Source organism: Anomalospiza imberbis, chromosome 3, assembly GCF_031753505.1.
Source record: "Anomalospiza imberbis isolate Cuckoo-Finch-1a 21T00152 chromosome 3, ASM3175350v1, whole genome shotgun sequence".
Lineage (NCBI taxonomy): Eukaryota > Metazoa > Chordata > Aves > Passeriformes > Viduidae > Anomalospiza > Anomalospiza imberbis.
The window spans coordinates 865,959-893,738 of record NC_089683.1 but is presented as its reverse complement, the minus strand read 5'-3'; the positions used below and the strand labels follow the sequence as shown (position 1 = coordinate 893,738).

Genomic DNA, 27,780 nt, shown 5'->3' with positions numbered 1-27,780 from the left:
CCAGGCCCCCGGCGGCCTCTCCCTCATTCGACCTCGGCGAAGATGGCGGCGGCGGTGCGAGCCATCGGCAGCCTCGGCCGCCTCCCGGCCGCCGCCAGGGCCGGCCCCACGCGGCACACCCCGCCCCGCGGTGAGCGAGGGGACGGCGGGGAGCGGGAGCGGCGGGAGTGCGGTGTCCCCCCGCGTGAGGGGAGCCCCGGCGGGGTGGGGGCGCTGGGGGCAGTGAGGGGTAAGGGACGGGAGCTGCTGGAGGGGCGCTGAGGGGACATCGAGGGAAGGGGAGCGCTGACGGGCAGGGGGACAGCGAGGGGGCAGTGAAGGCTCGGGGGGCACTGAGGGAGCGAGGACTGGCGCTGAGGAGTAAGTTTTGGGGGGACGCTGAGGGAGCGAGGGGCAGGGGGGCGCTGAGAGCCGGGGAAGCAGGGCGGTAAGTGGGCGAGGGCTGGGCTGGCGTTGAGGGGATGAGGAACAAAGTGTCCCAGAGGGATTTCTTGGTGCTCGGGCAAGGGTTGTGGGGGGTGTCCGGGGGTCCCAGAGAGGATTTCCTGGTGCTGGGGCAGGGGCTGGGGGCGTCCCGAAGGGTTCTTCAGGTGGTGCGACCGTGAGGGCTGTGAGGAGTTCCCAGGGAAGGGTCTGCGAGGACCGGCACTGGGACAGCTGTGGGGTGGCAGGTGTCCCCACGTGTGCCCCATGTGAGGGGTTCGTCCCCGTGCTCTGGGAGTCACCCAAGGGGATCCCTGGCAGGTCCCCAACATCCCCCCCGAGGCCTGTCCCCCCGTTGTCCTGTGGTCTCCGGGGGTTGTGTGCCCCCGTGGGGGACATCCTGCTGTGCCAGGCCTCGCACAGGGACACGCTGTGGGAACCTCTGAGCAGTTCTGGGGGGGTTCCTGTGACCTGGCTCGGAGGGGGGGGACACACACCCTCCAGTCAGGATGGTCCCTGCACATGAGCTGAGCCACAGGGAGACAGTGTCCTTGTGCCCTGACACATGTGCCTGTCCCCAGTGCCCCGAGTGGCTGCTTGGAAAGGACAGGGCGTCCCCATGTCCTTGGCAGCCTGGGTCCTGTGGCTGCCCTCCAGGCAGGCAGGTGTATCCGTGGGAAGGGGGATCCCTGTAGTGCCTGTGACCCCGTAATCCCACTTGCCTGGGGGGAGGGAGTCTCCAGGTGCTCCATGATCTCTCAGCTGAGAGAGTTGGGGCTGTTCAGCCCGGGGAAGAGAATCCTCTGGCAAAAACTCAGAGCCCCTTGCAGGGCCTGAGGGGGCTCCAGGAGAGCTGCAGAGGGACTGGGGACAAGGCCTGGAGGGACAGGACCCAGGGAATGGCTCCCAGTGCCAGAGGGCAGGGCTGGGTGGGAGATTGGGAATTGGGAATTGTTCCCTGGCAGGGTGGGCAGGCCCTGGCACAGGGTGCCCAGAGCAGCTGGGGCTGCCCCTGCATCCCTGCCCAAGGCCAGGCTGGACAGGGTTTGGAGCCACCTGGGACAGTGGGAGGTGTCCCTACCCATGGCAGGGGTGGCACTGGGTGAGCTTTAATGTTCCTTCCCACCCAAACCATCGTGGGATTCAGTGATTCCGTGATTTTTTGGGGGGCATCTCCCTTTGCCAGCTCGGGCAGGGCTGTGGCTCTCTCCTGCCTCTTCACAGATCTGGCTTGGTGCTTCCTGGCAACCAAGGCAGGGAGTCCCCAGGAGCCCTGGGAAGGCCAAAGGGCCTGGCTGGGAAGCTCTGGAAACCTCATGTTTGAGCACTTTGAAGGGCCTCGGGGTCTGGTGTTGATGTTGACCCAAACTTCAGCTGCGTTTCATTTAAACCCAAACCTGGGCTCAGCAGTGCTGGGTTCAGAGCTGGACTCGGTGCTCTGAGAGCTCTTATCCAACAGTTCCGTGGTTCTGGGATCATGGTGAGCAATTCCATGGTTCTGGGATCACAGCTGTGTTACGTGCAGCCTTGGAGCAGGTTTGTACGTGACAGGGTGCTGCAATCACTGAGGAGGAGTCTTGAGGCAACTCCAGGGAGTTCTCAGGCTGCTGCTGGCTGGAATTCTTGTTCTAACTGGTAAAGCTCTTCACAACAAACAGCCCTGGAGCTGCTGTGAGGACGCTGTCACTGTTCATAATGAACGAATACCCTCGTTCTGCCTCGCAAAGCGTTTGGGAAGTGGATGCAAAGCTCTCGGGGGCAGCCCAAAGGCAGGGAGCAGTCAGGAGCCAGGTGAGCTCCAGGGCTGGCTGTACCTGCTGGGCCACATCCGTGTGCCACCAGGTTCCCAGGGTGGGTTGGGAAGCTCAGTCTGCCAGGAGTTTCCCATCTCACGGGTCACAGCTCCGTGCTCAGCTCGCAGGGACAGCTCAGGTGGCCTGAGCTTCATCCTGTCTGTCCTGCTGGGGCTCGGGGTGCTCCAGGACTGGAGAAAGGCTTTTCCCTGAGCCATGGAGGTGGTTCCCAGTTCAAGCCGTGTGCCACGTCCCGGTGAGTGGAAGGGTGGGAAGTGCTGGGCAGGGAGGCAGCAGAGGTAGGAACAGGGAAAAGAGAAAGTGGGAAGGAGCAGGCTGGGCTGTGGGGTGGGGGTTGTCCATTCTCTGGTGCATCCAAAGTCCTGAGGACACCTGGAGTGTTGGTGTCCTGGTGCTGGACAGTCTTTGAGCCGGAGTGAGACTGGAACTGATTTTCAGGGCATTAACTCTGGAATGAGAGATGGGACACAGTGGAAGTCTGAAGCTGGGCTTCTGCTTCCTGCACCATTTTAGAGGAATTTTCTGGCTCCGGTCTTGGCACGTTCCCATGGCAGTGCTGAAGGGATCAACACCTAAAGCAGATGTGCAGGGACCAGGACAAGGAGCTGCTTTTGCTTCCTCACGAGAGATATTTTCCACAAATATGCTGGACTTTAAATAAACCACTGTCAGGCTACAGAAACCTCACTCCAGTGTCAATCAGCTGGTACATTGCTGACAGCCCCTCTCCCAAAAGAATTTATATTCAAGTGGAGTGCGGTTTGTGCAGTCATGCCCTTGATTTATTTTTTTTTCCTACTTCATCTCTTCTGTTTTCTGAGACTGGAAAGGGAGAGTGGAATTGAAGGCTGAAGGTTTTCATGGGAGGAATCTGTTTGGGAACTGGTATGGAAAAGGAAAGCCATGTAAAGAACAAAAAACCTGGAATCCCAGACTGGTTTGTCTGGGAAGGATCTTAAAGCTCATCTTGTTCCACACCCCGGCCGTGGGCAGGGACACCTTCCACTATCCCAGCTTGCTGCAGGGATTGAATGAATGAATTCAGGGAGACAGTTCAGCCCTTGCTTTCTCTTTAAAGAAGTTGCATGGCTTTTATTGGGTTAAAATACTGCTGTTAAAGGTGCGTGGTGTTCTGCTGGGCAGCATCTCTCACCCGAGGAATTGTTGTCAGCCCACACTTGGTTTGTGGGAATTGAATGTTTGTGCTTGTTTTCAGGAGTACACAACAAAGAGTTTAGGGAAGTTATTGTTGCATGGGGCTATCACACGTGGGTATTAAATATTGCTGAGGAGCTTTGGAGTGGGAACTGGTTCACTCTTTGTTTATAAAATGCTGCTGTGGGCACATGACACACACATGCACCCCAGAGCTGTTTGCTGGGACAGCCTGATACTGAATTTCCATCCCCACGGCATCACACTGCATATCCTGGGCTCAGGAATGGGAGCAAAGGTCAGTCCCTACTGCCAGCACCCCAGACAAGGTGGAAAGGAGGCCAAAGTGCAGCCCTGAGCCCGTGTCACGGGGCTGTGGCTGGGGGAGACACCTGTTGGGGAGGCACAGTTTGCAGTTTATTCTCCTGGTCTTGGGTTGTCCTCCCTGCTTGCTGCTGGGAATGGGAATGTTTCATTCCTGAAGGCTTTATCAGTGCTGAGCAGAGCCCTCCCCTGCCTAATTGGCTGTGTGCTGGCTGGCAGATAGATACATGTGGAGCTAACACTTTTACTGGAATTCAGGCTTAAAGCAGCTTTGGCAGGGATTCAGCCTGGACCTGAGTTGGGGGATCCTCAGGGTCAAGATCAAGGTTGCTTGAATGAAGCTGGGTTTAATTCATGTGCTGAGAGATCGTGGGGCCAAACAGAATTTCTGAGCAGAAAAAGAGTCAGAAACTTGCGGGCAGAACTTGTTCATCTCGTGGTCTCAAGTTTCTGAGGGCTCTGGAAGAAGACATGTTTGTGAGCTTTGTGTGTCATTAGTGGAGCTGGATCCAAGAGCTGGAGAGGGACCCTGGACAAGGGCCTGGAAGGATAGGGCAAGGGAGAACGGCTCCCCACCTGCAGAGCTGCCCCAGCCCTGGGGATTCCATCAGCACAAGGACCTGGAGCTGCTGGAGAGAGCCCAGAGGAGGCACCAGAGCTGCTCCGGGGCTGGAGCCAGGCTGGGAGAGCTGGGGCTGCTCACCTGGAGAGGAGAAGGATCCAGGGAGAGCTCAGAGCCCCTGGCAGGGCCTGGAGGGGCTCCAGGAGAGCTGCAGAGGGACTGGGGACAAGGCCTGCAGGGACAGGAGCCAGGGAATGGCTCCCACTGCCAGAGGGCAGGGCTGGATGGGAGATTGGGAATTGGGAATTGTTCCCTGGGAGGGTGGTGAGGCCCTGGCACAGGGTGCCCAGAGCAGCTGGGGCTGCCCCTGGATCCCTGGCAGTGCCCAGGGCCAGGCTGGATGGGACTGGGAACCACCTGGGACAGTGGAAGTGTCCCTGCCATGGCAGGGGTGGCACTAGATGGGCTTTAGGGTCCCTCCCACCCAAACCAGCCTGTGATTCTGAGTATTTTGTTGATAGATGGAGGCAAGAATAAATATTTTGAGGGCCCGTTGTGGCCCCTGAGATCTGTGTGGTCACACTTGGACTGGCCCAGTTTTTACAGAAATACCTTGGGCAGTTGTGTTTGCTTTGCAGGGAATTCACCTTGAAGCTCCCCAAAGTGCAGGAATTCCCTGGTTTAGCACGTGAAGAGGTTGGAATGAGGATGATAAAGGCCAAACTCCCTGTGCCCCCTGCTCCATCCCTTGTCAGCTGCTTGGGAAGAGGGATTTCATCTTTGGGCGCTGCTGGCACTGCAGTGTGGGGTCTGTGCTGGAAGGTCACTGCTGTGACTGCTGCACTCTGGTGGGGCACGGGTCAGGCCCTGAGAGGAGGGACTGGCTCGTGCCCAGGGTTTCCAAAAGCTGTCCTTGGCAGGCCAGGGGAGCTGGGAGAGACTGAGGCTGCTGAGAATTCCTTTAACACCTGTGACACCTTTTCCTTAGGTTATGCCTGCCGTAACATCTCCACCTCCAGTGCCCTCCAGAGTAAGTGTGAAGCTTTTCTATGAATCCATTTCTTCCTTAAAATCCCTGGAGCAGGAGCTGAGCCCACCCCTGTGTTCGTTTGCAGACAGAACCCACGTCAGCTGTGATATCAAAGGGGATGTCGCTGTCGTGCGCTTCAACACACCAAATTCCAAGGTATTGAAAATTCCCATTTAAGGCTAAGAACTTCCCTAACCTGCAGCCTTACAGAGTTGGGAGCAAAGGAGAAGTAGGAAAAGAAGATTTGGGGGTTTTGATGAGACATCTGGAGATGCCTCTTGGAGTACTTTGTGTGTGCTAAGCTAATTTGTCTCTCTCCCAGGGACAAGGTCTTGTTGAGTTCCAAATCTTAAAGAAAACTTAAAAAAAAAAAATAATTCTTGCTTAGTTCTTGTATTCAAGTCAGTTAAAATGTGTCCATACTTAGTAATTTGGAACCCATAAATGCTTTTGATTCTATTATCATGAATATGATATAAATAGAACCTAATTCTCATTTTTTAGGTCAACACAGCTGCAATTGTTCAGTTATCAGGAGGCAGGAACTCTGTAAATGACATCTAAGGAATACATCTAAAAATGCATTTTGGAGCCTCATAACCAGTAGTGAATTTCAGATGTCATCTCACAGATGGAAATGCTCTTTATGAACAGTGATGGAGCTTGCAATAAAAACCTGGTTTTTAAAGCAAAGCAGCTGAGCTGCTCTGATATTATACAAGATATAAAGATTGAACGGTTATGGCTATGAAAAATCGTGTATTAACTGTAGCAGAGCAGAAGAAGGTTTTTTATATACTTCTTTCCTTTGAGGAGCAGCAGCAGTCTCAGGTTTGAAATATTCTATTTTATGTGAGGATTTGATGGTACCTAAAGAACCCAGGCTGGATTTGTCCTGCTTGTTGCAGCCTTTCAGTAAAGCTGGAGGGATATTGTCAACCTGGTCTGGGGAAGGTGTCCCTGCTCATTGCAGGGGGTTGGATGAGATGACCTTGAAAGGTCCCTTCCATCCCAAACCATTCTGTGATTCTATGATTATATGAAAAAAAAAAAAAAACAGTTTACAAGTTCATAGAATCAACGTTTTAATCTTCCTAATTAAAGAAGACCTGCTGCAGGGTTTTATCCAGGGGTGGGTTTTGTGCTAGGGCAGGGCTGAAGTAACTTGCAGCAGGTGTGGGCTCCAGGTGAGCTCCTGCTGAGGGTGCTGCTCTGCTCCCAGGTGAACACCCTGTCCAAGCAGCTGAGTGCAGAGTTCACCGACGTCATGAACGAGATCTGGGCCAACGAGGCTGTGAAGAGCGCCGTGCTCATCTCCTCCAAGCCAGGCTCTTTCATTGCTGGAGCGGATCTCAAGTAAGCACAGGCAGCTGATGGAGCTGTCCCTGAAAGCCAGCAGTTTGTCCCTGACACCTCCCCGGGGTGAGGCACAGGCTGGCGGTGAAATCCCCATGCTCAGGATTTCAGAGCTGCTGGAATTGAAGCGAGGATCTCGGCAAAGAGGGACGTGGCGAGTCCCTAAACCCCTCCTGGCTGTGACACCGGGTCACTCCTTCCTGCAGCCAAGGAAACCCATCCTGGCTCTGGGGTGGGCATTGTCCTTGGGCCTGGGGGACAACAAAAGTGGATAATTCACATGCAGGACTTGTTTAAGCTGGGTTGGAGTGCCTGGCAGCCTTCCAGCCTGGCCCCTTGTTTGGGGAGGGTTTGGCACTCTGCCCTGTGCTGAGCAGCCTCCCAGGCTCCCTGGGTAACTTTTCCAGGGTGTGGGATGATCCTGTGGGTGCCCACTGGGACGCCATTGGCTCTTACTGCTGATGCTGACAGGACAGAATAATTGCTTAAAGACATTAAAAGCCAGAATGCTCTGAGGAAAGAAAGTAAATTAAAAACAGACCCTCCAAAACCGTGTTACATTTTTAGCTGGCTTTGTCCAGGGACAGAGCCTCACTCCCTGTTCAGGAGGGAAGGAGGTGAGCAGAGCAAAGGCCAGGCTGTGGTTAAGAGGTGTCTCCTGGCCTCAGCACCTCCAGCATCCCTAATTACTCCTGCCTGGCAAAGGCTGCGAGCCTCCAGGAGAATAATTGGCACAGGGAGTCTCTAATTGGCAGTGTGGCATCAGAGCACTGGCCATCCCCTCTTCTAAAGAGTGATTCTGGGCTCTTTCCTCCACCCTTCCTGGCAAGTGCTTTGAGGCTTCCTATGACCCTTCCTCCTCTCCCAAAGGCTTCCAGAGCCCTGGCACAAGGGATCCCATCAGTGCCTCAGGAAAAGCCTGTGTCAGTGTGCAGGGCCTGACCCTGCTGGGTTTAGTTAGTCTCCCTGTGTTGCCTGAGCCAAAACTGAGGCCTAAACAGCTCTTGCCTGAATGTCAGGCACTGGAGATTGTAGGAAAACAGGGACAAACTTGTCAAAACCTCTCATTTTCCTGCTGTTTTGTCAGTGCTTTTCCCATCCTCATCCATTTCTCTCCTCCCCTCAGCATGCTTGAAGCCTGCAAGACTGCTCAGGAAGTGACTCGACTCTCTCAGGATGGACAGAAGATGCTGGAAAAGATTGAGCACTCTCCAAAGCCTGTCGTTGCTGCCATCAGTGGCAGCTGCCTGGGAGGAGGGCTGGAGGTACTGGACAATCCTGGGGCTCACGGCAGGAGTGGGAGCTGGCTATGCTGCTTCTCTGGTTCCCCAGATGATGCCGGCAGGACTGGTACTGTGAGATGAATTTGGGAGCTGATGAGGGCTCACTGCATCATGTAAATGAGTTTGTGGCAAGTTAATGACTTGCTTGTGCTTCAGGGCTCTGCCATGTGAGTTCTGCTGCTGCTGTGGAAAGAGAGCAAATCAAATCTGAACCTGTGTGGGCCAGGCTAATATTTAGATGAGTGTCCAAGGGAAAGCCGGCTGTTTCCAGCAGGCATTGGATCTGCATCAATGCTGCTGGCAGAGTTCAGCCTGGAAATTGCTGCTTTTCCGATGAAGTGAGCCTTGTATCCCAGCAACTTCCATTCTTTGTGGGGCTGCTGTGAGAGGGTTGAGTGTGGGGACCCAGCCAGGCTCCACCCTGCCTGCAGCTCCACTCCAGCGCCTTGGCTGGATCTTCTGCCTTGTAATCTCCAGCCAGGGTTTTGTAAACCACAGGGCTCTGCTAATTCCTGGAGCAGAGTTGTTACTAAAACAGTGTAATCTTGGAAAGGAGTCTCTTCAGTTTGTACTGATTTCTCAAGTTTTTTACACTCAAGTTTTTTGAGTGTGTTGGCTCATCACGGCTGATCCGTAGATGGGACTGTGCTCTTGGTGCAGTGAATTAATTAAGCCCTTGATGGTCCAAAATCAGCTTGGGAGTTTGATGTTCATCTCACACCTGCTTGCTGTCATCTCAGGAGAAGCCATCAGTGAGCACAGAGGGAATTTGGGCAGTTGGATGAAGGAATTGGGGCAGGGTGATGAGGAAAGCTGAGGCAGAGTGTGGGAGAGAGCTGTGTGATGGGTGCCTGGTTCTTCTGTTGTCTTTCACAGGGAAACCTTTCCTTGTCTCTTCCATTTTAAGGTTGCCATTGCCTGTCACTACAGAGTAGCAACAAAGGACAGGAAAACAGTCTTGGGAACACCTGAAGTGTTGCTGGGTCTCCTGCCCGGAGCAGGGGGTACTCAAAGGCTGCCAAAGATGGTGAGTAAGAGGAAAACTTGACCCCATAGCCCCTTCTGCCTGGCAAGCTCCCACTGGAATCCTCTTTCTGCCCTTCTAGGTGGGACTTCCTGCTGCCTTTGACATGATGCTGACTGGCAGGAACATCCGTGCAGACCGAGCCAAGAAGATGGGGCTTGTTGACCAGCTGGTGGAACCACTAGGTCAGACACAGTGTCCCTCAGTTCCTTGATGTGCTGCTGCCTGTCAGGGAACCTGTCCCCTCACCAAAACGCCTGGAGAGGTCTTGTCCTGCTCTGCAGGGGAGCAGGAATCCCTGCTCAGCACAGGGACCTTGAAATGTGAGGCTGCTGCAGAAGCTGAGTGAACAGGAGAGGTCAGCATGGAGGGCAGGCCTGCTGGCTCTCCTCCTTAAGCTAATTATCCAGATAAGAGCCCACGCTGCTCATTTATCATGTCAGAGGACAGATTGCAGCCCCTAATGGAAGGACAATAGATGGCTGATGTCTGTGTTTCTGCAGCCTGCAGATGGTAATCCCTGACAGGAGCTGCAGCAGGCAGCCCCCGTGGCTTCGGCACTCAGAACTGCCGGCTGGCTGTCAGCTGGGTGGAGAAATTCCCTGCAAACCGCAGGATTCCAAGTGCTGAGCAGGCTGCTGAATCACGTCTTGCTCCCAAAGTTCTTTCACTAGGGCAGCTTTCTTGGAAGGTGACTAAATGGAGGAGTTTGAGGACTAAACCCTCCAGAGCCTCCCAAGAGGAGTCATCAGCCCCAGTCAGGAGTTAGAATGGAAGCCACTGCTCCAGCTGGCGCTGCCATGGAGTTGGAGGGTGCTGAGCATGGCTTCCCCAGGCAGAGCACAGCCAGAGCACACTGGTGGTGCTGAAGAAAATAAAATCAATAAAAAGCTGCTGCTGCCCACCCTGAGGAGTGCCAGGGAAGCCCCAGTGACATGCTGTCCCACAGGTCAGTGTTCATCACAGGATGGCCTAGGTTGGAAGGGACCTTAAAGCTCATCCAGTCCTGCCCATGGCAGGAGCAGGGACACCTCCTGCTGTCCCAGGAGCTCCCAGCCCCAGTGTCCAGCCTGGCCTTGGGCACTGCCAGGGATCCAGGGGCAGCCCCAGCTGCTCTGGGCATCCTGTGCCAGGGCCTGCCCACCCTGCCAGGGAACAATTCCCGATTCCCAATCTCCCATCCAGCCCTGCCCTCTGGCACTGGGAGCCATTCCCTGGGTCCTGTCCCTCCAGGCCTTGTCCCCAGTCCCTCTGCAGCTCTCCTGGAGCCCCTCCAGGTGCTGTGGGGCTGTAGTTGGATCACCCCAGAGCTTTCTCTTCTCCAGGCTGAACAATCCCAATTCTCCCAGCCTTTCTTACAGCAGAGCCGCCCCATCCCTCTGGTCACCTTGGTGCCCCCTCTGCACTCTCTCCAGCAGCTCCAGGTCCTTGTGCTGATGGAATCCCCAGGGCTGGGGCAGCTCTGCAGGTGAGGTCTCACCTGAGCACAGGGGTCACAGGGACAGAATCCCCTCTTTCCTGCTGCCCACACTGGGGTGATCAGCCCAGGATACCCAGATATCCTTAGCTTATCTTTAGCTGTATTAATTCCTCTAAAACAGATCCGTGGTTCTCAGGCTGGAGTTAAAATTGCCTGGATAAACTTTCCCACTTGATACTTGCTTAGAAGTGAATTGTTTTTTAAGAGCTAGCAAATGTGGCTGTTTATAGCCACAGTTAGCCCAGTTTGCTGAAAGGAAACGTGAGCTTTCTGAGGAGCTGCTGGGAATCCTGGCTCAGCCCGGAGAAGCACGTAGGAGGAACACAGAAATACAAATTACATGCAAACATTGGATGTGTTCCTTGTTATCCAAACAGCAGCCAGCACCGGGAGGGCTGGGCTCCTGTTCACTCTGTGGCTGGGGAAAGCAGCTCTACCTGGGGTGATGCTTTAAGTGATGACAGAAAGCTTGGAAGGAGACAGACACCATCAATCAGGAGGCAATTCCAGGCCATGCAATCAGTTCTCCTTCAGCAGGGAGCTCTGCAGCACTCCCTGGATCCAATTCTGGCATGTGCCATTTATAAAAGAAAGCAGATGGGAGTGCACAGCTCAGAGCTCCTGGGTTAGGACACAGCAAAACACTGGGAATTAACTGCAGGTAAAGCAAACCCACATATGTGGGGTCAGCCACTCGGTGTGAATGGTTCTCACGGCTCAGACTTTGAAACAAACAGCAATTTTCTTCAGCTGGAGTATCAGAATCCAGCTCTTGTTAATGTATCCAAGCTACTGGGAGTCAGGGATTGACATCTTGTAGCACACTGAGTTATAAAGCTGAAGGTCTCAGCCTGGAATGGTGAAAATAGAATTTGGAAGCTGCTGAAGTCTGAGTTCTGAACTCGCAAATACTCTTGGGTTTCCAGTGAATTCTCTAAAACCCCCTGGGCATTGCTGAAATGTAGATTATGCAGCAGCTCTGAGTCTGCTGCCTGTAAAATCAACTGTGTTTTATTTGGCCTGTTTTTCCTTGGTCTGGCCCTGACATTCTGCCAGGACAGGAGGGAAACTTCCACAGGAGCTTTCCCTGAGGTGTCAGTGTGTTTGTGCTGCTTTATCTCCTTGCTGAGAGGCTCCCTGAGCAGGGGGCAGCTTCTGGGGTCTGCTGGGTGAAAACCCTCAAGCTGTTACACAGAGAGGTGAAGCAAAGGGGCCACAGAGATGCTCCAAGGGCTGGAGCCCCTCTGCCAGGGAGCCAGGCTGGGAGAGCTGGGGCTGCTCACCTGGAGAGGAGAAGGATCCAGGGAGAGCTCAGAGCCCCTGGCAGGGCCTGGAGGGGCTCCAGGAGAGCTGCAGAGGGACTGGGGACAAGGGATGGAGGGACAGGGAATGGCTCCCACTGCCAGAGGGCAGGGCTGGATGGGAATTGGGAATTAGGAATTGTTCCCTGGCAGGGTGGGCAGGCCCTGGCACAGGGTGCCCAGAGCAGCTGTGGCTGCCCCTGGATCCCAAGGCCAGGTTGGACACTGGGGCTGGGGGTACCTGGGACAGTGGAAGGTGTCCCTGCCATGGCAGGGGGAGGATTATATGACCTTTAACATCCCCTTCCCAAACAAACACTTCTGAGTTTCTGGGATTAAAACCTTACATCTGAGGACCTCAGCCTTTTGTGGAGGAGGAGAATAGTGGGAGATGAAAGAGGAGGGAATTTCTGATTTTGGATTGTACCTGTCTCCTCTGTTGGGGTGTCTGTGGGGTGTTTCCTTAGCTCTGAGGGCTCTGGGGTGTGTTTGGAGCATGAAGGTGAATGGCCCTGCCCAGCTGCAGGGTTGTAATCTCCCCAGGTTTGTTCAGTCCAAAGTTGCACATTTAGCTCCGGGGTCTACTTGGTGACCCTGTGCAGATTCACCAGGCACTGCTCTGTCATCAGTGACTCAGGGTTTGCCTCTGGCAGCATCTCACAGCTGCCTGATCAGCCCTGCGCCGTGCCCTCCTGTCCTGATGATACAATTGTCTGGAAATGAGGATTCCTGTGCTTGGAAATTGTGCAACCCACACTCAGAGGCTGCTAAAACTGGTTTTGTGGTGGCTTGCTTCACTGTGGGACAGCTTTAAGTTGGGCCAGGTGTTGCAGTAGCTAAAGCAAGGGAGAGGTTTCCTGCACTGAGTTCAAAGGTTGGGGTTGGGCGGACATTGGTTCCAGTCCAGGGATTTCCAGGGATTCAGCACTCCCAGAATGCTGGCTGTGTGTTCATCAGCTCAGTGTTGGCACAGTCTGGTGCTTCCACAGAGGAGAGGAGAGGAGAGCTGCAGCACGAGGGAGGGGAGGCAGAGCACCTCAGCTCCCTCAGGATTCTGGGTGCCTGCAGTTATGTCCAGTGGAAGGTTTGAGGAATAAGGGGCATAGGTGGCAAAAAGATGGTCAGGAGCTGAAGACACCTGCGGAGAGGTCGTGGAACCTCTGTCCTTGGAGAGGTCCAGAAGGTCCCTGAGCAGCCTGATCCAATTGCAGAGTTGGATGTAACTTGGCCCTGCCCCCACGGGGAGCTGGCATTCCAGCATTTCTGCACAATGCCCTCTGCATAAATCCCTTGGGGCCTTTCTGTGGTCCCTGCTGAGCCTTCCCACTGTTGGTCATAACCCAGAAAAGCCAAACAAGAACGGGGACTGGAGTGGGAGCAGCTCAGAGGCCCATCACATTGTGTCTGCTCCTGGTTTCCCTGCGTCCTCATCCCTCAGGGATAACTTGTGCTGTGTTCTCTGCTCTCCCCAGGGCCAGGAGTGAAGACTCCTGAAGCAAGAACAATCGAGTACCTGGAGGAGGTGGCCATTGGCTTTGCCAGGGGACTGGCCAACAAGACTGTGTCTGCCAAGAGATCCAGAGGGCTCATGCAGAGTAAGTCAGCATGGAGAAATCCCAAGGGACAGCAGTGAGTGTAATCCAGCTTGGCTTCTCCAGGATGTGTTTGTGCTCCTGCTTAATTCCATTTCAAAAGCAAGTTATTTCACATTGGAATCATCTCTTGAGCGATGTGGGGTGGTAGAGAAAACATTGCCCTGCAGATCTGGGCTGTGGCAGAGCTGGACGTGGTGGCTCCTGAGGTTGCTGGAAGGGAGGAAGGCCCTAAGGAGTGAGAGGGAGCAGGTGCCTCCACGGACTGTCCATCTGCAAAGTTTTGGTGGCAAGTTCTGTCCCAAGCTTGTGAACCCAAGTGTGAAGAGGTACACGGGGCTGCTCCATGCTGATCCTCGACAGCACAGCCCAGAAATGGGGGCATCTGTGGGAATTCTGCTTCCCAGGGCTCAGTGTGTTAGGAGGACACTTCAAGGAGACTTGTCCATGGAATAATCCATGGAAAACCCCTGAGCAGCCCCTGCTGCCTGTGCCTGGGTTTCAGGTGCACGTTTCTAGTGCAGATACTCACATTTGTGTTCCCTTACCTCTGCAGTCCACCCTGGCAGGCTGGCTGTGCACAGCTCTGTGCTGACCTCTGTTCTGTCCCACCTTGCAGGGCTAACAGACTATGCCATGGCTCTTCCCTTCGTCAGGCAGCAAGTTTACAAGACAGTGGAGAGCAAAGTTCAAAAGCAAACCAAAGGGCTCTACCCTGCTCCTCTGAAGATCATCGAGGTAACACCCCTGCGAGGGGGGAGGAGCTGCAGGGCAGGTGGATCTGTGGGAGAGTGTGGGACAGGCAGAGGGCAGGTGATCCTTCCTCCGAGTCAGGCCAGCATCCTGATCCTCAGAGAGATCAGTCCTGAGGAGTGCTGGCTGTGGGGTAGAATTCCGAATCACTGCCCAAACTATGACCACCAGTTCATGGGTACTGGTACCAGTGAGGGGTAGAGCAGGAATCCCAACTGAGGGAAGGCTTAGCTGCAATATTTCGTCCATGAGACTTCCAGCTGCGGTTTTCCCAGGTTTCCTCTACAGTCTCTGAAGAGTTCAGGACACCTGTTTGACACCATAAAAATAGAAATTGCTATAATTTTCACGGCATTAACTACATATTAGTACGCATAAAGTATTAAATTTAATACTTCCGGTTTTTATAATTAATACTTTATTGCATAAAGTATTAATTTTATTCGTCCCCTCTGTTACACAGACATCCTGTTACACTCTGTGAATGAATCCTTACTGTAAAATGACTTTTCACTACTGAAGTTGTTGCCCAGACTCCTCTAAAACCCGTGAAGGATTTGGAGAGCAGTGACATTACAGCATCACAGTTCCTAAAACCACAGGGAATGGCTAAAAATGAGCCTGGTGGTTAAATCCTCACCTGTCCTGTGCTAGAAGGACAGGGTGACACAGCTCTGCTAAGAGCAGCAGGGACAGGACTCGGGGAGTCTGAAATGTGCCTTGAATGGTGGGGAGCAGAAAATCCTGTTAAATTGTGTGTTTGCAGCATGACTGAACTGTGGCGTGTCTTTACTGCTTTTGGATTAGGTCGTAAAAACTGGTCTGGATCAGGGGAATGATGCTGGATACCTCATTGAAGCCCAGGTAAGGAGAGGAGATCCTGGCAGGGATCAGGTCCTGCTGTGATGCCTTAAGGAGCTGGAACAGAGGCTAGACAGAGTTAAGAGGAATGAAGCGGGTATTTATTGAAGTGCCTTCAGAGGCCACACCCTGGCAGCACCTGGATGGCTTCAAGATGAAAGCAAAAGAGGGTTTGGCCAGGAGGTCTCACATTTTTATAAGTTTTAGTCCATTTGCATATAGGAGTTAACTGTCCAATTAATAGCTTCAAATGATGAAGTTTCATCCTCCTTGCTTGCTTGCCTGGCCTCCTCTTCCCGCATTGTTTATGCTTTGGGCCTGAAGTTTGAAGAGATTGTCCTTGAGTCTCCAGCTGGAATAGGATTGTTTTGTCTTCACCACCCTGTGAAAAGATCCCAGTGACACTTTATATAAAGCTAAAAGCTGCACACCAAAACAGAACAGAAAAACTTAAACCCCAAGGTATCAGCTGTGGTCAGGGGATCTGGGTTTACCCCACCAAGGGTTCATCACAGCCTGCTGCTTATCCCATCCCACTCCCTGCCATGGGCAGGACACCTTCCCCTACCCCAGGCACCTTCCCCAAGCCCCATCCAACCTGGCTTTGGGCACTTGCAGGCATGGGGAGCCTCAACACAAAGCACTCGCAGCATGGGCCACTGTGGGTGGGTGATGCTGCTCCTCCTGGATGAGCAGAGCTGAGGTTCCACACCCCCCTCTAGGAGCTGGCTGTAGATGTTTCATCTCTCACTCACCTGACCTCGCTGGCACGTGGGCTTCATGTCCTAAACACCATCCAGACCTGCTTGAGCTTTGCTGGCACACGGGAAAATCTGGAACAGAGTTTAATTGAGGGTGTAGGACAGACCGTGGTGGGCAGGTCCAGGGCTGGAGCAGACAACTGTCCACTCCAGAAGCTTGTGTGAGACCCATTTATCCCACACACTCAAAAAGTCTTTGTTTTCCTCAACCATCCTCATCCCTCCATTTCTCTGCCATAATAAACAACCTATCCCTAATTATTTTTTCCTCACCGGTCCTGGTTTTGCCACACTTGTGCTCAAATTTGTTATTTGTGGTGCCACAGAGGCAATTCTGGCTGTGCACAGACTCACAGGTGGGGTTAGCTGGGCACTGCCAGCTCTGCAAGATTAAATCCCCAGCAGCCCCACATTTCCATCTGATTATCTCTGTATTTGGGTCATCCCCAAGGTCATTGCCCCTTAAATGCTGGTGAAGGCCATCCACCTCCCACTTCCCTGATGTGCTTTGTAACTCCTTTTGTTCCCTTCTGGTGCCAAGGCCTGGTCTGAGCTGTAGCTGTCACCTTGGCAGTGCCCTCCTGGCTGTGCCCCATCCCTGCTGGTTGCGCATTCCACCCACGTTTGGTCTGGTGCTGAATAAAAGCCTTGGGATACTCTGTTCCTTACAGCAAAGAATGAATGGGGTTTTTTTTTCCCCAGAACAGCAGCAGGATGGAGATCTTCCCAGAACCCCTGAAGAATAATAAGTGTCAGTGTTGTGGCTTTTTTACTGCCTCCCTCTCTCCCCCAGGACAGGAGTTTGCAGATTCTCTTCTAGGCTTTGTTTTGGGTATTTTAACTGGCAGGGCAGTGCTGAAGGAAGGTGCAGCCTGCTCCAAACCTCATTCCCTGCTTTTCCTTGGCAGACTCGGCTCTGACAACCTTTGTTTTGTGTGTGCTTGTTCTTTGTGTCCCTTAGAACATTTGTGCTGAGTGCTGGGAGGTTATGCAGGCCCGACATTTTGTTGCCTGTGATCCTCTGAAAATAGGATCAGGCTGCTGCTGTCAGAGAGAACTGACCTGTTTGTAAGGATTTTTCACAAAGCCTGAGGACAGGGTGCTTCCCCCTGGATCTGTGGGGACAGTGGCCCCAGTTAATGTGGGATGCATGTGGGGGAGGAAAGGTCTCAGGGAAGCCCAGTCCTGTCACTGAGGAACTGGAATTGTCAAATCCCAGAATGATTTGGGTGGGAAGGGACCTCAGAGCCCATCCAGTTCCACCCCCTGCCATGGGCAGGGACACTTCCACGGTCCCAGGTGGCTCCCAGTCCCATCCAGCCTGGCCTTGGGCACTGCCAGGGATCCAGGGGCAGCCCCAGCTGCTCTGGGCACCCTGTGCCAGGGCCTGCCCGCCCTGCCCGGGAACAATTCCCAATTCCCAATCTCCCATCCAGCCCTGCCCTCTGGCACTGGGAGCCATTCCCTGGGTCCTGTCCCTCCAGGCCTTGTCCCCAGTCCCTCTGCAGCTCTCCTGGAGCCCCTTCAGGCCCTGCAAGGAGCTCTGAGCTCTCCCTGGATCCTTCTCCTCTCCAGGTGAGCAGCCCCAGCTCTCCCAGCCTGGCTCCAGCCCTGGAGCAGCTCTGGTGCCTCCTCTGGGCTCTCTCCAGCAGCTCCAGGTCCTTGTGCTGTTGGGGAGGAGGAGGTGGTGCAGGGTGGGCTGTGCTGAGCCCAGAAGGTGCCTCTCCTCAGAGCTGACCTTGGCCCTTGTCCCTTTTCTATCCAGGTTGCTCACCTGTGCAGTCACGCAGTGCCTGTCTCCCCCCTTGCCATGTTTTTGTCTGCTGGCACTGAGAGAGCTGTTTAATGCCAACCCCTCTGCTTCCCTCTTCCCTTTCTTCCAGAGCTTTGGCCAACTTGCAGTGACCAAGGAATCCAAGGCACTGATGGGGCTCTACCACGGGCAGGTGCACTGCAAGAAGAACAAGTTTGGGACACCTCAGAAAGAGGTCAAGTAAGTGGCAGTGTGGGATGCCTGAAGGAGCAGTCGGAGGACCTCTGAAAGGCTCCTGAGTGGGCTGGAGAGCTGTGATCAGAGCAGAGGTTTCCAGCCTCCAGAGGCTGACCCACTGCAGTTTGGAGGCCTCACTGCTGTGTGGCCTCACTCAAGTGGTGCCTGGCTGGATGACAGAAGCTGTGTGAGTCTGCCAGCAGTGATGGGAGTTCACCATGTCCATGCTGAATGTGTCCCCTTGGTCCTTCCCTGCAGGACTCTGGCTGTGCTGGGAGCAGGGCTCATGGGAGCCGGGATCGCCCAGGTTTCCGTGGATAAGGGCATCAAGACCATTCTGAAGGACACGACACAGAAGGGTCTGGACAGAGGCCAGCAGCAGGTCTACAAGGGGTATGTGAGTTCAGGGGGTTTGCTCTGGTGGCACTGGGCTGGCTGTAGTCACTGCCACTGCTGTTCTGCTGGAGGAGCCACTGGATGTCGCAGAAAAGGTTATTTTAATGTTGTCCCCTGCAGTGTGCTGGGTCTGCTGTGAGATAGGCCCAGCCTTAGCTCCTTAGGTAGGCAGAGACCTAAGAGTCTGCAGTAACTTCTAGAGCTAAGGAAAGAGTGATTCTGGCTGCCTAAAGGCCCATGGCAGGGGAGGCATCCCGGGGTTTTCTTCCTGGGTTTCTTTCCCTCTTCTCCTGGCTCTGCAGTAATAGTACTCGGCTGTGTGTCATCAGGAATGTCAGTGACTGACCTTCAGCTGAGCTGTGGGAGCAGGACTCTCCTGTTGCCACGTGGAAGGAGGGGTCAGAACACAGAGTGACAGTCCTGCAGGGTTGGAGATGGAGATTTGGGGGAAGACAGGAGAGATTCCCGTGGTGCACCTCCAGCAGCCTGCTTAGTCCACTCAGGAGCTGTGACAGAGCTTGTCCCTCCCTAGGCTGAACAGCAAGGTGAAGAAGAGGAGCCTGACATCATTTGAGAGGGACTCCATCCTCAGCAACCTGATGGGCCAGCTGGACTACAAGGGCTTTGAGAAGGCAGACATGGTCATCGAGGCCGTGTTCGAGGACATCAACGTCAAACACAAAGTGCTGAAGGAGGTGGAGGCTGTGAGTATCAGTCCTGAGCGGCCCCTGGCTGGTGGAGGGTCCTGGGCTGTGCTGCTGGGTTTGTCCCCTCCCCTTTGTGCTGCAGTTGGGTTCTGGGTGTACAAATCAGTTACACTAGGACATGGATGAGCATCCAGGGCAGCCGTTCTGTTCACTGGGGACACTCCCTGCTCAATTAAGGAATTGGTAGCTGAATGGGACAAAAAGAAAAAAAAAAGTGCTCAAAAAAAAGCTTCCATTTGTCTGAGGACATTGATGTGACAGTGATGTCCTCTGGTATCTCCACACCTTGCAGTCCTTCACCTGCTGCCCCTCTGTTCTATTCAAGAGCAAACTGGGGGAAAGGGGTGTTCCCATGGCTGCAGAGGCCTGCCAGAAACATGGGAGCTCTGGGGCTGATATTGCAGACCTGGGGAGAGTTCAGGGCAAGTCAGAGCTGGCTGACTTGAACTGCTGCTTTCCAATTAGTTTCTAATGAGCAAACCCAGTTTGCCTCGTTAGCCAGGGTTCCCTGATCTCCCAGGGCTCTGCACAGATCCAACTGCAGATCCTGTGTGCTGACAAAGCCCCTTCCACCCCTCCCAGGTGATCCCTGCTTGTCCCTTGTCCCCCAGGGTGATCCCTGCTCACTGTCTCTTGTCCCTTGTCCCCTCCCAGGTGATCCCTGCTCACTGTCTCTTGTCCCTTGTCCCCTCCCAGGTGATCCCTGCTCACTGTCTCTTGTCCCTTGTCCCCTCCCAGGTGATCCCTGCTCACTGTCTCTTGTCCCTTGTCCCCTCCCAGGTGATCCCTGCTCACTGTCTTGTGTTCCTTGTCCCCCAAGGTGATCCCTGCTCACTGTCTCTTGTCCCTTGTCCCCTCCCAGGTGATCCCTGCTCACTGTCTCATGTCCCTTGTCCCCTCCCAGGTGATCCCTGCTCACTGTCTCTTGTCCCCTCCCAGGTGATCCCTGCTCACTGTCTCTTGTCCCTTGTCCCCTCCCAGGTGATCCCTGCTCACTGTCTCTTGTCTCTTGTCCCCCAAGGTGATCCCTGCTCACTGACTCTTGTCCCTTGTCCCCTCCCAGGTGATCCCTGCTCACTGTCCCTTGTCCCCTCCCAGGTGATCCCTGCTCACTGTCTCTTGTCCTTTGTCCCCTCCCAGGTGATCCCTGCTCACTGTTTCTTGTCCCTTGTCCCCCAAGGTGATCCCTGCTCACTGTCTCATGTCCCTTGTCCCCTCCCAGGTGATCCCTGCTCACTGTCTCTTGTCCCTTGTCCCCTCCCAGGTGATCCCTGCTCACTGTCTCTTGTCCCTTGTCCCCTCCCAGGTGATCCCTGCTCACTGTCTCTTGTCCCTTGTCCCCTCCCAGGTGATCCCTGCTCACTGTCTCTTGTCCCTTGTCCCCTCCCAGGTGATCCCTGCTCACTGTCTCTTGTCCCTTGTCCCCCAAGGTGATCCCTGCTCTCTGTCTCTTGTCCCTTGTCCCCCAAGGTGATCCCTGCTCACTGTCTCTTGTCCCCTCCCAGGTGATCCCTACTCACTGACTCTTGTCCCCCAAGGTGATCCCTGCTCACTGTCTCTTGTCCCTTGTCCCCCAAGGTGATCCCTGCTCACTGTCTCTTGTCCCCTCCCAGGTGATCCCTGCTCACTGTCTCTTGTCCCCTCCCAGGTGATCCCTGCTCACTGTCTCATGTCCCTTGTCCCCTCCCAGGTGATCCCTGCTCACTGTCTCTTGTCCCCTCCCAGGTGATCCCTGCTCACTGTCTCTTGTCCCCTCCCAGGTGATCCCTGCTCACTGTCTCTTGTCCCTTGTCCCCTCCCAGGTGATCCCTGCTCACTGTTTCTTGTCCCTTGTCCCCCAAGGTGATCCCTGCTCACTGTCTCTTGTCCTTTGTCCCCTCCCAGGTGATCCCTGCTCACTGTCTCTTGTCCTTTGTCCCCTCCCAGGTGATCCCTGCTCACTGTCTCTTGTCCTTTGTCCCCTCCCAGGTGATCCCTGCTCACTGTATCTTCGCCAGTAACACCTCTGCCCTCCCCATCAGCCAGATCGCTGCTGTCAGCAAGAGGCCAGAGAAGGTGAGTCCCCAGGGCCACGTGCCCTGCACAGAGCTGTCCATGGCAAGGTGGCTTTGCTTTAGAGACCTTCTGCTCCCTCCTCAGGACATGGCACAGCTCATCCTCTGCTCCCAGTGCAAGCTTTGAGCAAAGAGCTCATGATCTGGGGGCAGGTGGGAAGGAGGAGAAGGTGGATTCACTCGTGATCAGGGGACACGGGGGAAGGAGGAGAAGGTGGATACACCCCAAGGGTGATGTTGGTGGGGCAGGTCAGCACACATCAGAAAGTGTTGGGGGCAGAGAAGCTGTGGAAGGTTGGAGCCAAGGGGGGCTTGGGCTCTGCTCCCAGGGAACAGGGACAGGATGAGAAGAAATGGCCTCAGGCTGGGCCAGGGCAGGTTCAGCTTGGATATCAGGAGGAATTTGTTCCTCCTGAAGAAAAGAAAGAGTAGTCAAGCATTGGAAGGGGCTGCTCAGGTAGGTTTGGAGTCCCCATCCCTGAAGGTGTCCAGGGAATTCCTGGATGTGGCACTCAGTGCTCTGGGCTGGTGACAAGGTGGGGATTGGGCACAGCTGGGACCCGATGATCTTGCAGGGCTTTTCCAGCCTCAGTCCATCTGAGCAGGAGCACGGATTCCTACAGCCCCGAGGCAGCAGGGGACTGCCCTGCCAGGGGTACCTGTGGTGCCTGTGAGTGTGAGGTGACCTGCTGGAGGTTCCTGTCACCCTGCTGAGCCTCTTCCTCATTTGCTGTGGGACCTCTCCTGCATCCAAATTGCCAACTGAGCCTCATTTGTTCATCCTTGCAAATAACATCCTCTTGCTGTTTAAATTGCCTGTGCAATGGCTCTTAGGGGGAAACTCATAGGAAATCAGTTAACTAATTAGCGCATTTTCTTTAATTAGTTTTGCAGCCTGCAACTCAGCAAGGTGCCTCTGACTTACACAGGGCTTGGTGCCAAGCGTGGCTGCCAGGAGGCATGAAGGTGACACGCTGATGGCACGGTCACATTCCCCACAGTGAGGCACACAGCCGGATAATCTGCACTTAAACGCTGTTCCCGGGGGAAGGCTGCACTTCCCTCTGGAATGAGTTCCTGGATAGAAGCCTCCTCATCCTTAAATTCACTTCCTCACCAAAGACATTCACAGGCAGCACGCAGGGGCTCCCTGAGTGCTGCTCCAGTCTGAGCCCAGCAGACACGGCAGCTGGCTGGGGCTGCCCTGCCAGCTCAGGTGCCCCTCCAGGTCACACCATTTCCCTGGGGGTGAGCTCAGGGAATCCCCAGGCAGGTTTGGCTGCCAGACTATAAAGTGGTCCTGGAAAAATTGTACCCTAATCCTTGAAGGCAGGAGCTCCTGGGCATGTGCTGTGTCCTTGGGAAAGCCAAGGAGAGAAGGGAATTGGAGAGCTCTCCTGTCATAGAGGGATACAGAGTGTGCTCAGGGCCTTCCCCCTGCACTCAGCTTGCCCAGCTGGTTCCTCTGGGAGCCAGAATCCATCTGAACCCAGCTCTTCTGTCTGCCAGGTGATTGGGATGCACTACTTCTCCCCTGTTGACAAGATGCAGCTGCTGGAAATCATCACCACAGACAAAACCTCCCAGGACACAGCTGCTTCTGCTGTTGCTGTTGGCCTCAAACAGGGCAAAGTGGTCATCGTGGTGAAGGTGAGGGGACTGGGTAATAAATAAAAGGGTTTGTGCACTGGGGGGAGGGTGAAATATGTCTGTGGACACATTGGCTACTCCTCTGAGAAGTGAAAAGGGAGGTCAGAAAGGGGCAAGTGCCCAGGTGATCCTCACATGTCCCTCAGAGCAGGCATGGAAAGCCACCAGGCACACGTGCAGGCGCAGCACGAGCAGCTGGCACTCGTGCCCCACACAGCTTCCAGGGCATCCCAGACAGAGCAGTCTGCACAGGACTGTCACCACCTCAGCTCCCTGGCAGGCTGCAAGGACAGAGGGTCAGTGAGCAGAAACCCTCCTCTGCCTGGCTTAAATCTTGAAGGAGATGGGCAGGAATGCTTGGAAAAATGGATTTAGATTGGATATTAGGGAGAAATTCTTCCCTGCGAGGATGGGGAGGCCCTGGCACGGGTTGCCCAGAGGATCCATGACTGCCCCATTCCTGGAACTGTCCAAGGCCAGGTTGGACGGGGCTTGGAGCAATCTGGGACAGAGGAAGGTGTCCCTGTCTTTTCCCTGATTCCTGAGGTTGCCAGAACGCTGAGCACGTCTCTCCTGTAGTGCTGGGAAAACTGGTTTGTCAGAAAGTGCTCTGGACATCTCCAAACACCAGTGGGGACACAGTGCTGCTTCCCTGAGCCTCAGCCCCACCTCAGCTGCCTCCCTGAAGGGCAGTGTGCAGCTCATCTGTTGCTTCCCGACTTTGTGGGGAGCAGCAGAGGTGGAACAACTGGTTTCCTTTGTGCTGAGCACCCTTTCCCTCACCAGCCTGTTGGGCTTGGTGAAGCAGCTGCTCTGGACCTGCAGGCACTAGTTCAAATAAAAACACTGGGGTAGGAACTTGCAGGGAGGAAGTTCATGGAAGCCTGCAAACACTGCTGAGCTCTACAGGGGGAAAAAAACCCCAAAGCTATTGTAGCAGTCAGTGCCACAGTGTAGGAGATGGGGTTTGGGGTGTCTGAACTGCAGCCTGCGCTGTGAACCACAGTTCTGGTGCTGCCAAGAACTCACCTGCTGCACTGCTTTTCCCCAGGATGGGCCTGGATTCTACACCACCAGGTGCCTGGGGCCGATGCTGTCTGAGGTGGTCCGAGTTCTCCAGGTGAGCATCCCCCAAAAAGTCATGGAAATTGCTTCTGCTTTGGCCAGGGCTGGGGTGGGGTCAGCCTGGGTGTGGGCAGAGGAGGATGTGGTTCACCAGCCCTGGGTCTTGTGGCTGTCCCCAGCCTGCTTTTGGCTCCTGTTTGCAGTCAGTTAATGGGGCTGGGCTCTCTGCCCCACCTCATCCCGAGATCCCATGGCTTCCCCCCCTGACCTGCAGGAGGGCGTTGACCCGAAGAAAGTGGATGCCATCTCCACGGCCTTCGGCTTCCCGGTGGGAGCGGCCACGCTGATTGACGAGGTTGGCGTGGACGTGGCCACACACGTGGCCGAGGACCTGGGCAAGGCCTTTGGCCCTCGCTTCGGAGGGGGCAGCATCGATCTCTTCAAGCTCATGGTGCAGAAAGGCTTCTTAGGTGAGCTGCTGAGGTGTTCTCAGCTAAAGGGTGTCCCCTCTGCTCCGGGGAAAGACCAGCATCCATCAGGCTGTCCTGCCCCAGGCAGCAGCAGTGGGAGAACAGCCCTGGGAATGGGGCAGGAATCCCTCCCAGAATTAGTGGTGCCGTTGGTCCTTTGGACCTGGAGAAAGGGCCTGGCAGCGTGGCAGCATCTTGCCGAGGTGGAGCTGGGTGCCTTCCCTGTGCCCCTGCTGAGACAGCAGACCTGTGCTCTGAGGTGCAGAGTGCTGGGAGCAGGGACAGCAGGCACAGAACAAGATCCAGGGTGTCAGGAGGAAACGGGACACGTGTCGGGAGCTGACTCATTGGCTTTGATCCCTGCAGGTCGAAAGGCAGGGAAAGGCTTCTACGTGTACCAGGAGGGAGTGAAGAACAGGAGCGTGAATTCCGGCATGGATGAGATCTTGGCAAAGTTCAGGGTGCCAGCAAATCCTGATGTGTGAGTACCTGTGTGTGAGGGAAGGTTGGGGCTGGCTCCTGCCCTGCCCAGCTCCTTGTGCTCTGGGCAGCAGCACGAGCTGCATCAGATGGCACTGAGGGACGTGGTGCTCCAGGGCTGGAGCTCCTCTGCTCTGGAGCCAGGCTGGGAGAGCTGGGGATGTCCAGCCTGGAGAGGAGAAGGATCCAGGGAGAGCTCAGAGCCCCTTGCAGGGTCCAAAGGGGCTCCAGGAGAGCTGCAGAGGGATTTGGAATAGGAGATGGAGGGACAGGACCCAGGGAATGGCTCCCAGTGCCAGAGGGCAGGGCTGGATGGGATACTGGGAATTAGGAATTGTTCCCTGGCAGGGTGGGCAGGCCCTGGCACAGGGTGCCCAGAGCAGCTGTGGCTGCCGCTGGAAGATCCCTGGGTCTTGGAGCAACCTGAGATAGTGGAAGGTGTCCTTGTCCATGGCAGGGAGTGGCACTGGCTGGGCTTTAAGGTCCCTTCCAGCCCAAACCATTCTGTGATTCCATGACATTGCTGAACACAGAGGCTGCTCAACCCCTTACTTTTATTCCAAATCCGTTTGGGCACAATCCTGAGTGCCATGCTCCAGGAAACCCTGCTTGGGCACGGAGGTTGGACTAGAAGAGCCCCAGTGCTCCCTTCCAATCTCAGCCATTCCCTGGTTCTTAGTGCCTGCTTCAGGACACTCACAGAGCTTAGCCCTGATCCTCACGTGGACTGGGACACTCTCAGGGAGGCCATTCCCACCCCTGGGCTGGCTCTGTGTCCCACCTGTGCTGGCCTGAGGTGCTGTCCCTGCCCAGCCCTCACAGCCTCTGTCCTGTCGAAGCAGTGCGACAGGAATAGCGCGCTCTGACTCCATGTTGCAGAAGGCTGAATAAATTCCTTTTATTAAGCTAAATTATATTACATTAATACTATACTAGAACTATGACATACTAAAAAGATACTAAAGAACAACCCGTGGCTGTCTCCAGACAGTCACAACGCAGCTTTGACCCAACTGGGCAATCAATCCAAACAACCATCACCGGTGTCCAATTAACAAATCACCCTTCAGTAAACGATCTCCATAACGCATTCCACATGTGCCAAACAACAGGTGCAGCAAGGAGAGATAAGAATTGCTTTCTTCTCTCACTGCGTCTCACAACTTCCCAGGAACAATCCTGGGAGAGAGAATCATGTCTCTCTCTGTTCAGAGAATGTGAATGCGGTCTGTCCCACAGCTGCTCCGACGAGGACATCCAGATGCGCCTGGTGACGCGGTTTGTCAACGAGGCAGCCATGTGCCTGCAGGAGGGCATCCTCAGCAACCCCGTGGAGGGGGACATCGGGGCTGTGTTCGGCCTGGGCTTCCCACCCTGCCTGGGAGGTGAGTGCTCTGCGCTGGCCTTTGGGCTCCAAAGCTCCCCATGGGCTGAAGCCGTGTGGCAAGGCCAGGATTGAGCTGCAGCCTGAGGAAATGGCCTCAGGCTGCATCAGGGAAGAGTGTAGGTTGGATTTTGGGAATAATTCCAGGCTGTCCAGCCCTGGCACAGCTGTGCAGAGCAGTGGTGGACTCTCCATGCCTGGAGGGATTTAAAAGCCCTGTGCATGTGGCACTTGGGGACATGGGTTAGTGGTAGTCTCAGCACTGCTGGGGAATGTTTGGACTCAATAGTCTCAAAGGGCTTTGCCACCCTAAATAATTCCATGTCTCTGCTGCTGTCTCTGCTGCTGGAGCTCACCAAGGGCTCTTGGACCCGAGGTGGTGCTTCTTTGCTTCCTTGAGCCGTGCTCAGACGGAGGGAACAGCCCCAAGGGACTTCTTACAAACGCCTGGAGGGACAGGACACAGGGAATGGCTTCCCATGGTTGGACAGGATATTGGGAAGGAATTGTTCCCTGGGAGGGTAGGGAGGCCCTGGCAGAGGGGGCCCAGAGCAGCTGTGGCTGCCCCTGGATCCCTGGAAGTGTCCAAGGCCAAGTTGGACAGGGCTTGGAGCACCCTGGGATAGTGGGAGGTGGTGAGACTTGGCAGAGGTGGCACTGGATGGGCTTTGAGGTCCCATCCCACTAAAACCATCCACGATTCCATGATTATCCATGTCCCAGCTTGTCCCCAGCCCTCAGGTGCCTCTGCCCAGCTCAGGTGAGCAGGGTCCCTGATGAGAGACTGGGGGGTCTCTTGTGGAGAAGGATGAATGGGATAAAGCCGTTGCTTCCAGGTGCTGGGACCCTTCCAGGCACCTTGGTGCTTCTTCTTCCCCGTCCCCGCCGTGTCCCCGTCCCCGCCGTGTCCCTGTCACAGTCGTGACCCTGTCCCCACCATGTCCCTGTCACAGCCGTGTCCCTGTCCCCACAGGTCCCTTCAGGTTCGCGGACTCCTACGGCGCCCGGCAGCTCGTGGACAAACTGCGCAAGTACGAGGCCGTGTACGGCAGCCAGTTCACACCGTGCCAGCTCCTGCTGGACCACGCCAACAGCCCCAGCAAGAAATTCCACCAGTGAGGTGGCCTGGTGACACCCCAACGGCTCCTCCAGCCGGGCCCCGGCTCCCCGCAACACCCCATTCTCCATAGGTTAATCTCCAAAGCCCCCAGGGGAGGAAGGGAAGGAAAGAAGGAAGGAAGGAGGGGGGCAGCAGGTTGCCTCATGGCTTGTAGTCATTTCAAGTGCCTTACCAGCCACTGTGTGTTGGGTACACCCGTCCCATGCCAGCCTGGGCCTGGGGGCTCCGTGCTGGGGGAGGGAATTCCTGCTGCCTTTGCCTCCAGAGCCGTGGCCTCCAGAGCTCCCAGTCTGGCCAGTAGCATCCAGCTTGTGGCTGGAGCCGAGGCCTTGCCTTTCCATCATCATCCACCAAAATAAAGCCCCATCTCCTGGGTTTGGACTCCTGCTTCTCCTCCCATCTCCCTGAGGGAACAGCTTGGGTGGGGATTGACTGGTCCAGGCAGTGCCCTGGGGTCCTGCCCATGGCATACTGGGTCCCATGGAGGGGCACGATGGCAGCAGTGCAGGACAAAGCAGCGTCACCTCTGCCATCACTCGGGGGCTGTGAGGAGCCTCCAGCTCTCTCTGCCACGGGGTGATCCTGGCAGATGGACCTGCCTGTAATTGCAGATCGAGCAGCCAAAGGCCAGAAGGGCCCCACCGTGGGGAGAGATCAAGTTAAACTAAAAGGCTTTAAATCTCTGGGCACCTGTCACTGGCCTGGCCCCCCCTCCCTGGCTTCCTTTCCAGCTTCCAGCCATTTT

General features: G+C 55.1%; 1 protein-coding gene across 1 annotated transcript; it reads left to right on the top strand.

The window, feature by feature from the left end:
• HADHA (hydroxyacyl-CoA dehydrogenase trifunctional multienzyme complex subunit alpha) lies at window positions 1-27,410 on the top strand. The gene is made up of 20 exons (XM_068183106.1): window positions 1-130; window positions 5,267-5,308; window positions 5,394-5,464; window positions 6,531-6,664; window positions 7,791-7,929; window positions 8,855-8,974; window positions 9,054-9,156; window positions 13,225-13,347; window positions 13,964-14,082; window positions 14,905-14,961; window positions 17,603-17,712; window positions 17,968-18,102; window positions 18,638-18,809; window positions 20,781-20,867; window positions 22,376-22,516; window positions 23,568-23,636; window positions 23,856-24,051; window positions 24,418-24,532; window positions 25,771-25,916; window positions 26,889-27,410. The coding sequence occupies exons 1-20, from the start codon at window positions 43-45 to the stop codon at window positions 27,032-27,034; spliced, it is 2,313 nt and encodes a 770-aa protein (XP_068039207.1). The 5' UTR covers window positions 1-42; the 3' UTR covers window positions 27,035-27,410.
• Window positions 27,411-27,780: the final 370 nt, after the last annotated feature.